The sequence below is a fragment of the Papilio machaon genome, chromosome 2, assembly GCF_912999745.1.
Source record: "Papilio machaon chromosome 2, ilPapMach1.1, whole genome shotgun sequence".
Lineage (NCBI taxonomy): Eukaryota > Metazoa > Arthropoda > Insecta > Lepidoptera > Papilionidae > Papilio > Papilio machaon.
Window position 1 is genome coordinate 7,169,266 of NC_059987.1, and position 12,972 is coordinate 7,182,237.

The 12,972-nt window shown below is 34.1% G+C and overlaps 3 protein-coding genes across 3 annotated transcripts; 2 read left to right on the plus strand and 1 right to left on the minus strand.

Moving 5' to 3' along the window:
• The first annotated feature begins 1,170 nt into the window (after window positions 1-1,170).
• Window positions 1,171-4,030, plus strand: LOC106714391. The gene is made up of 5 exons (XM_014507429.2): window positions 1,171-1,395; window positions 2,330-2,476; window positions 2,714-2,806; window positions 3,186-3,402; window positions 3,657-4,030. Exons 1-5 carry the CDS (start codon window positions 1,329-1,331, stop codon window positions 3,886-3,888), a joined length of 756 nt encoding a protein of 251 aa, XP_014362915.2. The 5' UTR covers window positions 1,171-1,328; the 3' UTR covers window positions 3,889-4,030.
• A 206-nt stretch (window positions 4,031-4,236) lies between these two features.
• On the minus strand, window positions 4,237-7,141 carry LOC106714371 (pancreatic triacylglycerol lipase-like). The gene is made up of 6 exons (XM_014507405.2): window positions 7,001-7,141; window positions 6,091-6,142; window positions 5,856-6,001; window positions 5,431-5,673; window positions 4,716-5,064; window positions 4,237-4,435 (listed from the first exon to the last, which is right to left on the minus strand). The coding sequence occupies exons 1-6, from the start codon at window positions 7,047-7,049 to the stop codon at window positions 4,378-4,380; spliced, it is 897 nt and encodes a 298-aa protein (XP_014362891.2). The 5' UTR covers window positions 7,050-7,141; the 3' UTR covers window positions 4,237-4,377.
• Window positions 7,142-9,087: 1,946 nt separating this feature from the next.
• Window positions 9,088-11,435, plus strand: LOC106714370 (pancreatic triacylglycerol lipase). Its single transcript, XM_014507404.2, has 5 exons — window positions 9,088-9,147; window positions 9,572-9,758; window positions 10,187-10,581; window positions 10,848-11,181; window positions 11,358-11,435. Exons 1-5 carry the CDS (start codon window positions 9,111-9,113, stop codon window positions 11,401-11,403), a joined length of 999 nt encoding a protein of 332 aa, XP_014362890.2. The 5' UTR covers window positions 9,088-9,110; the 3' UTR covers window positions 11,404-11,435.
• Window positions 11,436-12,972: the final 1,537 nt, after the last annotated feature.

Sequence of the window (12,972 nt, forward strand, 5' to 3'; positions counted from 1 at the left end):
TTGTTGGTATGATATAAAAAAGTTTTCATTAATATTCACTGTCTATTTCCAAGTCCTAATGTTACATATTTATTATACGCATGCATGCAGTCATGACGTATGTGTTGAAAACTTAACGCAATTCTTAAACAATAGTTAGTTTTTATAACCGCTGTTAACGTTGTATTTTACTATCAATATTCCTGCTGCTTTATATACTTTATTGATGTTTATTTTATAATCCTTTGAGTCAAATTTATTGTTATCAATTAAAACTTCTTTCCAAATCTAAATACCCTATTTTATCATCATTTTAAAGCACGCAAAGTTAAAATGTTTTCCATAAATAATTAAAAACACTACAGCTTCCTAAGAAGGTCCTAACAAAGTTTCATCAAAATTTAACGTGGTAAAGAACACAAAGGATAACTGTCCAAACATTGATCTTTAGTAAATTAACAGTGATTCTTTCTTTTGTAATGTATCTCAATGAACTTTAATTAGAGTATGTTGCACCAGATCCGTTGCCCGCGCGGTTTATTGACCCCATTGTGTGGCCGCGGACCGTAATGCACCTGCCTTATACATCTCAATGATGCTAATATATATTTCACAGTAAGTACGAGTACACAATAAATCAACTTCAGAAAAGGAATGGATGCAATTTAAATTGAACTGATACTGGTACGCATTGCAATACAACGTAAAATAAAATATACTAAACTGTCAAAATAATAACATGATATTAGTTATTTTACGTTGTATTGCAATACTAGAAATAAGCTAGTTATTTTATTTTAATTTAGTTGTGAAACAGAACACATTGTGATGCATCATCAGAATTTTTCTGTTTTACAGAAATGTAATTTAGTCATCTTAGAATAGCAAAATTAGTAGAATACCGATTTACTGTAGTGTTGAGGTCATCAGACGAGACCATTATGTCATTTTAATCTTATAACATACAGCATTTCAACATTATATCTACGAAAAAAATCAATAAGAAGTTAAACTTTAGTACTAGTCGTCTTAACTATGATGTTTTATGATTACAGTCTTAATGTTCACAATTATTATGTCAACTTATGCCAACCCCATGTACACTTTCTCAATGCAGCAGTGCATATCATTACAGTATAGTTATGCTTTATTTAAAATTTCACCTTCTATTATTGTGAGGGAAGTGAAACGGCCCGGGCGAGATCCAAGTAAAGAAGCATTGAGCAGTATTAACTCGACGTGGGCCAAGCACGACGCCTCTCGCGAACGCCTGATGTCATATAACACGCGCGAGATTTAAAAAAAAAATTATAAATTCATAAAACGTTCTAGAACTTAATTGCAGCAGGATGGCGGCCAAACTTACACTGTCATTGCTGGCTCTTCTAGCGGTAGCAAATTGTGCGAGTTTCTTAGGTGAGTGTAAAGGTATTTTTCGTAATTAACAATTTGCGTTTCCTTATAATTGATGAGGGATGAGCAGATTCTTCGATCTACACTTTCTTCTACAGTCAAATATTTACATCTTGATTTCAGTGTGTTCATCATTTAGATAACTTAAAACTTTCTGAATTAACGTTCAGTGATTGTATTTCAGTGATTATTATTTTGGCAACTTGTAAATCCTTTGAAATAACATATTGACTTTTAGTTACAAAATTGCTCACAACTTTCTGTACATTGAATAATTACATTCTCAAAAATCATAATCTTTTAAGCATCATCGACTACACTGTTTAAAATTCTTCGAGATGGAGGAGAAAAGACCCTGTCCTGTGTCCCGTCTTTATAGGAGCACTACCATGGTCCAAGACTTATGCACCCTAAAAAGTTCCTTTCTTATTGTGACGTCATACGTCAGAAAATCTCATATATAAATTAAAACTTAAACCTAATATAGTGGTTACCGTAACAGTGTACAATGAACCCCCAACGAGCGTATGAATAGCGTACACAAGTGAAAGTAAAACAATTTGAAAGTGATAAAAAGCATCTTGCGTGATGTCACTAACTGTTACACAAAGTAAGAACATCAAGATAGTTATGGATTCAATGTTTAAGATTCGACTTGTAATGGGCTCTTTTTATACATCACCTATTGGTGCCGTACTCACTATACCGCCTATGATACTGGTCGTACAGAATTGTCGACCTACTGACATACATATTTTATCTAAATTAATTGTGATAAAGACCACAAATAAATTCTAATCAAGGCCCTGATTAAGTTTATTAAAGACGATGAAACTCAAACTCAGAAATCGCCGAATCGAGAAATGTTAAAATGTCTTTTCAGACATTCCTTTGTAATATTATTTACATATTACATCTATACTTTCCTTCTTCACAGATTATCTTGACTGGGATGTTGGAAAGAAACTGATTGAAGTACCAGAACAACGGAATTCTCAGCCGAACAGAAACTGCATGTGTAAAGGCCCCGCTTGCATCTGCTGTGTTGATTTTAACATTACAATCGTCGATGTCGGTGGTCCAGGTATAGATTTTTAAATAAACAAACAAACCAGAAGAAACTAGTATTCAATTCTTTAAGGTCATTATGTTGCTGTTAATTTGTAGACAATTTTAAATCTGATACTTTACATACTCGTATACTCTTCAGTTTATATTTTTTATATGTCTTTCTAATTTCGCCGCTGATTTTTTTTTCTATGCCTATCAATTAATATTTCCCATATCTCTATTACTAATGGTTAACCAAAAATCTTTTCAGGTTGTGTACATATGAAATATCTGTCTCCTGAAGACGGATTCTCTGTTAAGGTCTCGTATGGAAAAACTCTCATTCACAATTCAAAGATCCAAGGTAATTATTACTATGAATTTGATTATTTTTATTTCATTTTAACTACATGAACGAGTACATGTCAGATAGCATATCTAAATGAGCATAAGAAACAAATAATAATTGAATGAAAGTATTTATCAATGCTGCCATTAAATTATATATTAATCCGCATCAAACCTGTTACACGCCGGTAATGGCACTTTAAGAGAAAGCGTACCGACTTCAAAAGCAATACACGATGAAAACACTTAACTTGTTTTCTATTAGCTTAATAAAATTCTCTAAATGGAAATAAATGGTAAATAAAGTTATTTGTTATATACCAAGCTATTATATTTTCCGATTAACATTATTTTAGATGATTAATGGCAAGTTATCTCTTATCTTTACTTTAAAGGAGCAAATCCACCACCAATATGTCTGCAAGTTTTCGGAAAGTTCGCACAAGTCTGTGCGAAGTTCAATGACCTCGCTCCCACTGCGGATGGCCTAAGGGGTTGCCTAGAACTAGGACCGAAGTTGTTTGGAGAAACTCAGCTGGAGTTTCCTATCGGATGCTTCAAATCAACACCCGGCGGTATGGAAATGGAAGACCCACCAGCTGAGACTGAAGAGTAAGTTGATGTACTTTCTTTTTCTTATATAAAACCCATGTACGATGTTAACATCGTACAATTTAAAGGATGCGTGAAAAAGTTTCACTGACAATGGTGCTTGGAGGACCGTAGCCTTTGGAAGATTTTAGGTAAAGTTAATGTCAAATAGTAAAAATAATGGTTCTGAATACTTAAAATAAACAAAATCAGTGTTTTTAATATTTCGATTTTTCGATCCTGGTGCAGTTAACATTAATTATGTTTTTATTTAGGGCTACAACAGAAGCAGAAGAGACTGCATCAGAAGATTCTAGCGACTCTACAGATTTCGACGCAGAGTCATTCCTATTAGGTGTTTACCAAACCGCAGAACAGGGCATGGCATTCTTAAGCAGTCTACTCGACATACCGCGACAGAACGCTACGAAGGTAGTCACCACTACCGCAGAACCCGAGCCACAGCGGAGAGGCCCAAAGAACCTAAAGCACCCTAATTTACTGTGATAACTTGCCCTGTACTTTATTTTAGTTTTTAAGTACAAAATAGCATTTCTTAGATATAAATTATTGCTTATATCGCAACGGCTTTTGTCTTATTCATGCGGTTGAAGAAAGAGTGAGAAGAAAGTATAAAAATAATCCTATTAATTGCTTTAATACTGTTATAATAGTTTTTAATTTTTGTTATTAAAATATATAAAGTATAAGGTTTTTTATGTGTAGTTCATTGTATTACTCAACGACCCTAAAACATTAGAAGAAATATCTTTTCCCGTGGAAGAAAATGAAAAGAGCAAATAGTAAAAATGATAATTTAGTCCTCTAATACAATGTGTTGTCTCTTGTGTTGTCATAATCATGATTGGGGATGCATCAAAAACAAAAGACAAACAGAACTTTGGAAGTTATCACATTTAGCCAAAAGGTCCATGAAATAGAAATCACTTAAACTTTTTTGTTTATGTTTGTATTGACATCAATTTGTATTTACATTTAATCTCTGGCAAATGGAGACACGAAATTGGTGAGGAACATGTAGACACCAAAGTCACTGAAAAAAAACAAATGCAATAAGATGAGCGAGTTAATTATGAATAACGTGTTAACAAATCCAAATTTCCAAACCATTATCGTTTACCAATTATTTTTATTAACACTTGCAGGACATCAAAGATTTAATGGAAAAAGAGCTTGTAATTTTTATGATAACATCTCGCATGGATTCTCTACACATGAAATGGTCGTGACAAAAATTCACAAATCCTGTTTAAATTTTTAAGTTTTACAAAAAATCTTAGTACCAAAAAATGTATTACACACTTGATACTTACTCAGTCTTTGTAGCTGAACCTCCAAAAATGGAATCCCTGGGCCCAGTGCATTGTAAATTCATAGCAGTTTCATAATCTTGACACGCTGTTCCAACAAATCTTCTACCGGCCACTATTTCAGCAGTGATCGATTCAGCGTAGAAAACATACGAGTAAATATGGGAGCAGGACACGTCAGTACCACAACCACTCTGGGCTTGTCCACCATTGGAATAGAAATCGAGATCTCCCAAGGGATAATCGTAACCTTTAAGGCCGGCAGTAGTGTGTAATACTTCTACAACTGCCGCGTCATCCTGATTTAGAATTTCAGGGTGATGAGTCCAGCCATGCAAAGACGGATCTAATGCTGTAACATTAAATAAAGTTCTTGTTTTACTCATCTTACTATCTTACTAATATTATAAATCCGAATGTTTGGATGAATAGATGTAAGGATGTTTGTTTAAATCTCAGTATCTACAGAACGGCTACATGGATCTCGATAACATTTCGAATACACTAAATGTAGAATATAGCCTGGAAGAACACAAAAGATACTTATTAAGTTTTTTTTTAATTCCTCACGGACGGAGTCGCGGGTGACAACTAGTAATGTTATTTGATCATGAACAAGTATTAAAATTTTTATTCCTTGCCCAGAGATTGCATAAATATAATTTTAACAACCGGGTTCCGGAGCCTTGAATGTTTACTTAAATTTTCCAATTCTTACCGACAATGTGTGGGATTTCCCCGTTAACATTTCTCGCTGCAATACCGGCTATGTGCCCGCCGAGACCAACACCAACGATGCGAATTAAGCCAGCGTTATATCCGAAGTTGTTAATAAGAATGTTAATAAACTGGGCAATAATACGGCCGGCTTGTGGCGCGTTGCCAAGACCTTGCGTGTACATTGCTGAGCCTGGGCTCCAGTCCACAGCTATAACGTTCACATCCTCCACTGAGAGATGAGCTGTAAAATTATGCAGATGTCAATACTGTGTCTTTTTCTTTCTTTATCGACTCTCGATTTATCTTGCTCTGATAGTTTTCTTCGGATCGTTCAAGCCGTTAATATAAACAGGTTATTACTGAAATCGGAACCTAATAGTCTTCATTATTACACATCCTGCAAATAATAATAGAAGTTATTACCTTGGACAACAAAAGCATTAAAGTTGCCCGTTACACCCTCTCCATCGCTGTGAATAGTAACAATTGTACGACGGGTGACGGAAAACGATGACGTCATGATGGATGCCACCGAGGGTAGCAAGGGCTGGCTGAGTTGGGGATTAGCCCTGAAAATATGAAAGATAGCAGTTTACTTTACAGCAAGCATAACTGTAGCTATTATTAGCGTAAATACATCAGCAGATTGTGTACCAACCTTGTAAATAAATGGAAAACCACATCTCCATCCCTCAGCTCGAACGCTGTAGCTAAAATGAAGTAAATTACAAGTTAATAAAAACAAATTCAATTAATTTGCCATATAACTACCATTTTAATACTTCTCAAAATGATTGTTACAAATTACTATTCTTTTCCTATAATATTATTTAATAGATGTGTTTTACGTAAACTATTTCACTCGTCTAAATATAAGTTTCAAACATTTCAATTTTGAAATAACACGAAAATTACTAATGTCTTAAGCCCGAAAATTATCTTGTCAGATTAAAATTGTATTAACAGATAAGTTACCTATTCTTTTAAGTATTAGCCTTGATCACTAAATCTTTGAGGATTTTAATAATCATTCGATATCAATAGGCATTATAATTTCGCATGAATTTTATTAACAAATAATTTTATGTTGGCAGTATTATAGCTCCATAAAATTGATGTTTTTGAAGAAATTAAAAGACAGAAATTGAAACTATAGTTAATAAACTGTAGTTATGATAATGAAAATGAAATTATTTTGATCCTTTTCACTTCATTTTGTGACCCAAAGAGTCAATTTCTCAAGACAATAAATTTGTTTACCTAGTTATTAATATGAATCTAGAATACAATAAGACTTATTCAAGCATATGCTCTTCTACTTAAATGAAATTCCAGTATTCATCACAGGAACGAGCTTTAATACGAAAAAAAACTATAGGCACTTAAGTATCACTTCATAAGCAATGAAAAACATGAGGACGAAGGAGCTAAAAATAAACACAAGGCAAGTTTTCTTGCTTTTTCACATTCCGCACTAAGAACATCTAATGCACCAAAAATTTAGACACAATACGTTTATCCAGATCACAACTTCACAAATACGCTAAAATTATAAGCACTATAATTACCTGCCACAGCAGCACATAATAACAAGAACCCTCTAGTGAACGTGAACATTTTGAAAGTATAACAACTAGAATTTTTATCGATAAAACGTTTTTATATAAAATGTAATTATCACTCGTTTGTTAATCCCTACTTGCGATAACTTATAAACTCCGTCTATAAAATTACTTCCCTGAATCCTAATTGGGGCAATACAGTTTAATGCAATAACTAGAAATTTCTATCAGTGATATATTTTTATACATTATCTTTTTTTCACACTAGCTTTTACCCGCGACTCCGTCCGCGCGGAATAAAAAATAAAAAAGGGGTAAAAAAATATCCTATGTCCTTTTCCTGGTTCTAAGCTACCTGCCCACAAATTTTCAGTCAAATCGATTCAGCCGTTCTTGAGTTATAAATAGTGTAACTAACACGACTTTCTTTTATATATATAGACTAGCTTTTACCCGCGACTCCGTCCGCGCGGAATAAAAAATAGAAAACGGGGTAAAAATTATCCTATGTCCGTTTCCTGGTTCTAAGCTACCTGCCCACAAATTTTCAGTCAAATCGATTCAGCCGTTCTTGAGTTATAAATGGTGTAACTAACACGACTTTCTTTTATATATATAGACTAGCTTTTACCCGCGACTCCGTCCGCGCGGAATAAAAAATAGAAAACGGGGTAAAAATTATCCTATGTCCGTTTCCTGGTTCTAAGCTACCTGCCCACCAATTTTCAGTCAAATCGATTCAGCCGTTCTTGAGTTATAAATGGTGTAACTAACACGACTTTCTTTTATATATATAGACTAGCTTTTACCCGCGACTCCGTCCGCGCGGAATAAAAAATAGAAAACGGGGTAAAAATTATCCTATGTCCGTTTCCTGGTTCTAAGCTACCTGCCCACCAATTTTCAGTCAAATCGATTCAGCCGTTCTTGAGTTATAAATGGTGTAACTAACACAACTTTCTTTTATATATATAGATATTATGCATGTTATATGGAAAAAATAATACAGTCCAAGCAGGATTACCGAGAAAAATATTGCGATCTCTCGCTTATATATGTTCGTCTGTATTTAAACATATATATTGCCTAAAGTCAAAGATAAAACTTGATTAATTTGGTAAGATTCGATCGCATAAGAGATAATATCTTATTTAAACACTAATTTTACGAATATTATAAATGCGAATGTTTAGATGGATGGATGGATGTTTGTTACAAGGTATCTCCGGAACAGCTCAAAGGATCTTGATGAAATTTGGTATAGATGTATAAAATAGTCTGGAATAATAGATAAGCTACTTATTAAGTTTTTTTTTATTCCGCGCGGACAGAGTCGCGGGCGACAGCTATTTATACCATGAAACGAAAACCAATTGATTACCACAGACGACACAGTCTATGTCTAATTTTGAATTCATCATGAATTAGTTGTTAAAACATTTTAAATTGAATTCAATATTATATTTAACACTTATAATATGTCACTAAATAATTTGATTTTCCTTTTTTTTAATTCTCAAAAATTTACTCTCAGGACAATGAAGTCCGTAGAAGTGTTAGTAATGACGGCACTTTTTATATCATAAGGTGGCAAAAGAGCAAGCGGACACATGTATACGCCTATATAGAAAAGCAACCGTTGCCCAAAGACATCCGCAATTCAGATACGTTACCTACCTTTAACCGACAGAGGGCACGCACAGGAACAGGAGACACTTCCTACATTGAGATATATTTATTGAGTCTGCTTGGTTGATTACAATCTCATTGAATTTCCTTATCAATAATTATATTAGATTTCACTTATAGAAGGATCTTATCATTTAAGGTCGCTTTTATATTTTATCGGTCAAGGTGAAACACCTTGTACACAAAGTACTCGTACATAGTAAACGAAACCATATTTATAGAAATAACTAAAATAATATCTAAGTAATCTTAACTCAAATTAAGAGTTCCCTTCACCGATTATCTCATTAACAAAGATAAGATTCTACGAGTAAGTATCCCTTTATCATACATAAATGTAATAATGATAAGATATACAGATATATAAATATACACAATATAAAATAATAGTTAAAATCTTCAGTTAAAGTCTTCATTGCCTTTCGCCATGGAACTCATAGTGTTCATCGTGTCAGTTATAATGTGTTAGTATATTGAAATAATATTGTAAAAAACACAGTTAGTGAATAATATGGATTTAATTTATTTTTCAACATGCTCGAATTATTTGTGTCAAGGAACATATGTATTGTGAAGAAAAGTATTTACTATTCTAATATAGAGTACATAAAAGTTTTGAAACTATATTGCTGTTACCTTAAATTACACGCTCAGATGCTATTGTTATCCTTATTTTTTAAAAAGATATAAAAGAGATAGGTCATATGTGCAACGTAGACACTTAATCTTAGCTTCATTAACATGATCCAAATTCACTATTTGTGTTTCACTTCACCAACCATTTCTCACTATTTATACTCTTCTTTAAATTTAAAAATAACATTTGGCTTATAATTCATGAAAATGACTATTTTATTAATATACTTATTTAATACTTCACAAATACAGTGTGCTTTGGTAATGCCATCTCGGTGATTCCTGGTGACAACAGCCATTACATTGAGGGTGTCAGTCGCTACATTTGGATGCCTGACGGTGAAGACGTGCCCCACCTCGTAGACTTGCAAGAAGAACCCGATATGGAACTATTGACGGCTAGAGATAGCAGTTACAATCAATACTGGCTTTATACCAGGTCTATATTCTGAACTTTTATTATAATTTTTTTTTTAATAACTTTTGATTCCGAAGTGTTGGTTGTGATATTTATCATTATAAAAATCCTAAAATGATAATAATTTCATTGCGATTATTGTAGATTCGAAGTCATGTAACGATTTTAATGAAGTGTCCGTGTTCAATTGAAATTATAACAGAATATAACCAAAAAAGTAATATGACCTATTTTTAAGGAATTTTGCACTATTTAGGTCACAGATGTTTGACGATTATCTACCGTTATTAAATTAATCTTTATATTAATATGTTACGTCCAACAATAGATAAGTAGTTGAAAGCCTTTAATCTATTACAATCTTAACTCTTCATTTCTCTTAATCTCATTCCCATAGTACGAATTGTAAGATAACAAATGCCAGAATTAAAGTATTTTATTTATTACAGATCTAACCCTGACTCTGCACAAATCATAACTTATGAGGATAAAGAGTCAATTTTCAATTCGAGTTACGATGGTAACAAGCCTATAAAAGTTATAGTACATGGTTGGAATAACGATGGTAATTCAAACGTGAATAGGATGGTGAAAACTGCTATCCTCGAAACACTAGACGCGAATGTTATAGTAGTGGACTGGAAACGATTGGCGAGCTCTAATTACGTATCAGCGACTAATGGTATCCCAGATGTGGGCGAGCATCTTGGTTACTTCTTGACATGGTTGATTGAGAGCGCCGGTGGAGAATGGAACAAGGTACACCTGATCGGCTTCAGCTTGGGCGCCCACGCTGTTGGTATAGCTGGTCGTACAGCTGGCGGCAAGCCAGCAAGAGTAACAGGTAAACGCACAGGCATGCTTTTGTATAAACTAACCGATGGCTACTGCATCCTCATGAGGGATCTCTTCCTGACTGCCCCTGATAGGCCCAATTTTCAAATCATCAGAAAGAAACAAATTTGCTCTGAATTTCAAAAATATGTACAAAAAAATCATATTCAAGTGCTCAACACAAAAGTAGTCTAGAAAATTCCTTTCGCATCATCTCCTCTTCGACAATTCTTTGTCTTAAAAAATTTATAATAGTATAGAAATCTTATTTTCCAGCTCTGGACCCAGCAGGTCCTCTATGGGTGGGCAATCCTCAAGCTTTGAACACCAGTTCTGCACATTACGTGGAAGCTATTCACACGGACGGCGGTTTCCTGGGCATGTCTGAGGCGCTAGCTCACGGTGATTTCTTCCCCAACAGCGGAAAGCATCCGCAGCCGGGCTGCTGGATCAGCACTTGCTCTCACAGTCGCTCCTACAGACTCTTCGCCTCCAGTATATACACAGACCATTTTGTAGCGAAACGATGCAATGATACCAATGAAGCGCATAACAACCAATGCACTGGTAGCGAATTCAATATGGGCAACTGTGATATAACTAAACGAGGGTAACAATATTTACTGTCTTCTTTTCCGTGAATTTCCACTGTCGAAAAACATATTTGAATCACTCTTTGTTATCACTTGTTATAATAATTAAAAAATAGAATAAAACAATGCTGTTAAGACACGCGAAATACAATTATTAAGTTATTTTAATTTGTACACCATTTTATTTTTTCAGATCTGGTATGTACGGGTTGAGTACAGAACGAAAATGGCCTTTCTGAAAACCCCGATTTATTATTTGGTCAATTTTAATCTAAGAAAGTATTAACTAATTTATAATTTAACTTAATGTAAATAAAATCATCTGAATAACACTTTTAGTATTGTTTTTATTATTTATTCCTTTCATTACATCATCGACTATATGTTAAAATGAATAACATTTTTGCTATGGTCCTTCAATACTTTTCTGCGCAAACCATTCTATATCAAGTTAAACAGTTTTTGTACAGGCGCTTAACACGCGTTCGTAGGCGAAGCCCAACATGGTTCCTAATTCTGTGACAAAATTCAAAAATTGTATATTTTTCATACAGATACTATAGTTGTAAATCATACACTTTTCTACTATAATCATTAATTCAACTTCTTTTAAATATCACAAACTATAAAAATATAAAACTATAAATAAAATCCTTTCTCTCTTTAGATTTTTATTATTCAATTGTTTTATTTCATCTATTAATACGCAAATCTTCGTGTTACTGGCCAGTACTACCTTCTTGGCAGCATACAATATCTCCCTTACTACCAAGGAGATTTGATAAGCATCAATACACACAACTCACGCCTGTAAGCCAAAGGGTTAGGCAGAGATCACGGACCTCCATTTGGTGTGGCCAAATGAACCTCCGCAATCCACTTTTCGCCATTTCGGGAGACGGAACGTGACGGTGGCGAGCCGCGCCGCCGTCTTTTTCTCACGGGAATCCAGATATATGTGCGGGTTGCATCACGATGTTTTCTTCACCATACGAACGTTAGATAAATGTACATATGTAAATCTAAAATCGAAAAACACATTGGTACATGGCGGGATTCGAACCCAAGATCTGCACATTGCAAGTGCTTAACCCCTGAGCCACCGACGCTCTCCCAGCATCAATACACGTTATACAAAAATATAAAAGATACGTTTACGATTTGTGTTTTATGACTTGAGTAATTAATAATTGGAAATGCAACTATAAAAAATTCAGGCGTTTAGATTATAATGTACACACTTATTTTTTGATATAAATAAACATCGATTTTTATATGTATATTAGCTATGTGTTTTTAAAGTACTAGATAAATTTTATATTTTGGTCTTATGTTCTGAGGACTGTACATTGTAATTATGATTTTGAAAAACTTCAGAAATTTTTTTCGCCAAAAAATTACCACCGACGATTTGCGTCTCTGCTTCTCTGTGTTCTGATAGAACTAAACGTGATGGTAGCGCCTCTCTCACCTATCCAGATATACTTGTATGTTATTTGACAATATTTTACCTGTCTTTTATTATTTCTGTTATGGCATTTTCTATGCCTAAATGGATTTTTATAAATTTTATGACAATACTAATGGCAATAGCAGCGCCTCTGTCCCCAGGCCAGATATCCGTGTTTGTCTATCGCACGGGCGTTTTTTTACGCCGCTTAAAAACGCATTTAAAAAGAACAAATACATTTCTAAGTAACTATTAATTTGGGAACGCTTTTAAAACGCGACGTTTTTCATTTGGGCTGCATTTTGGGTTGCACAGGGCGAAGGCAACAAGAATGATTTTAAAGCGTTCATCGCTTGAA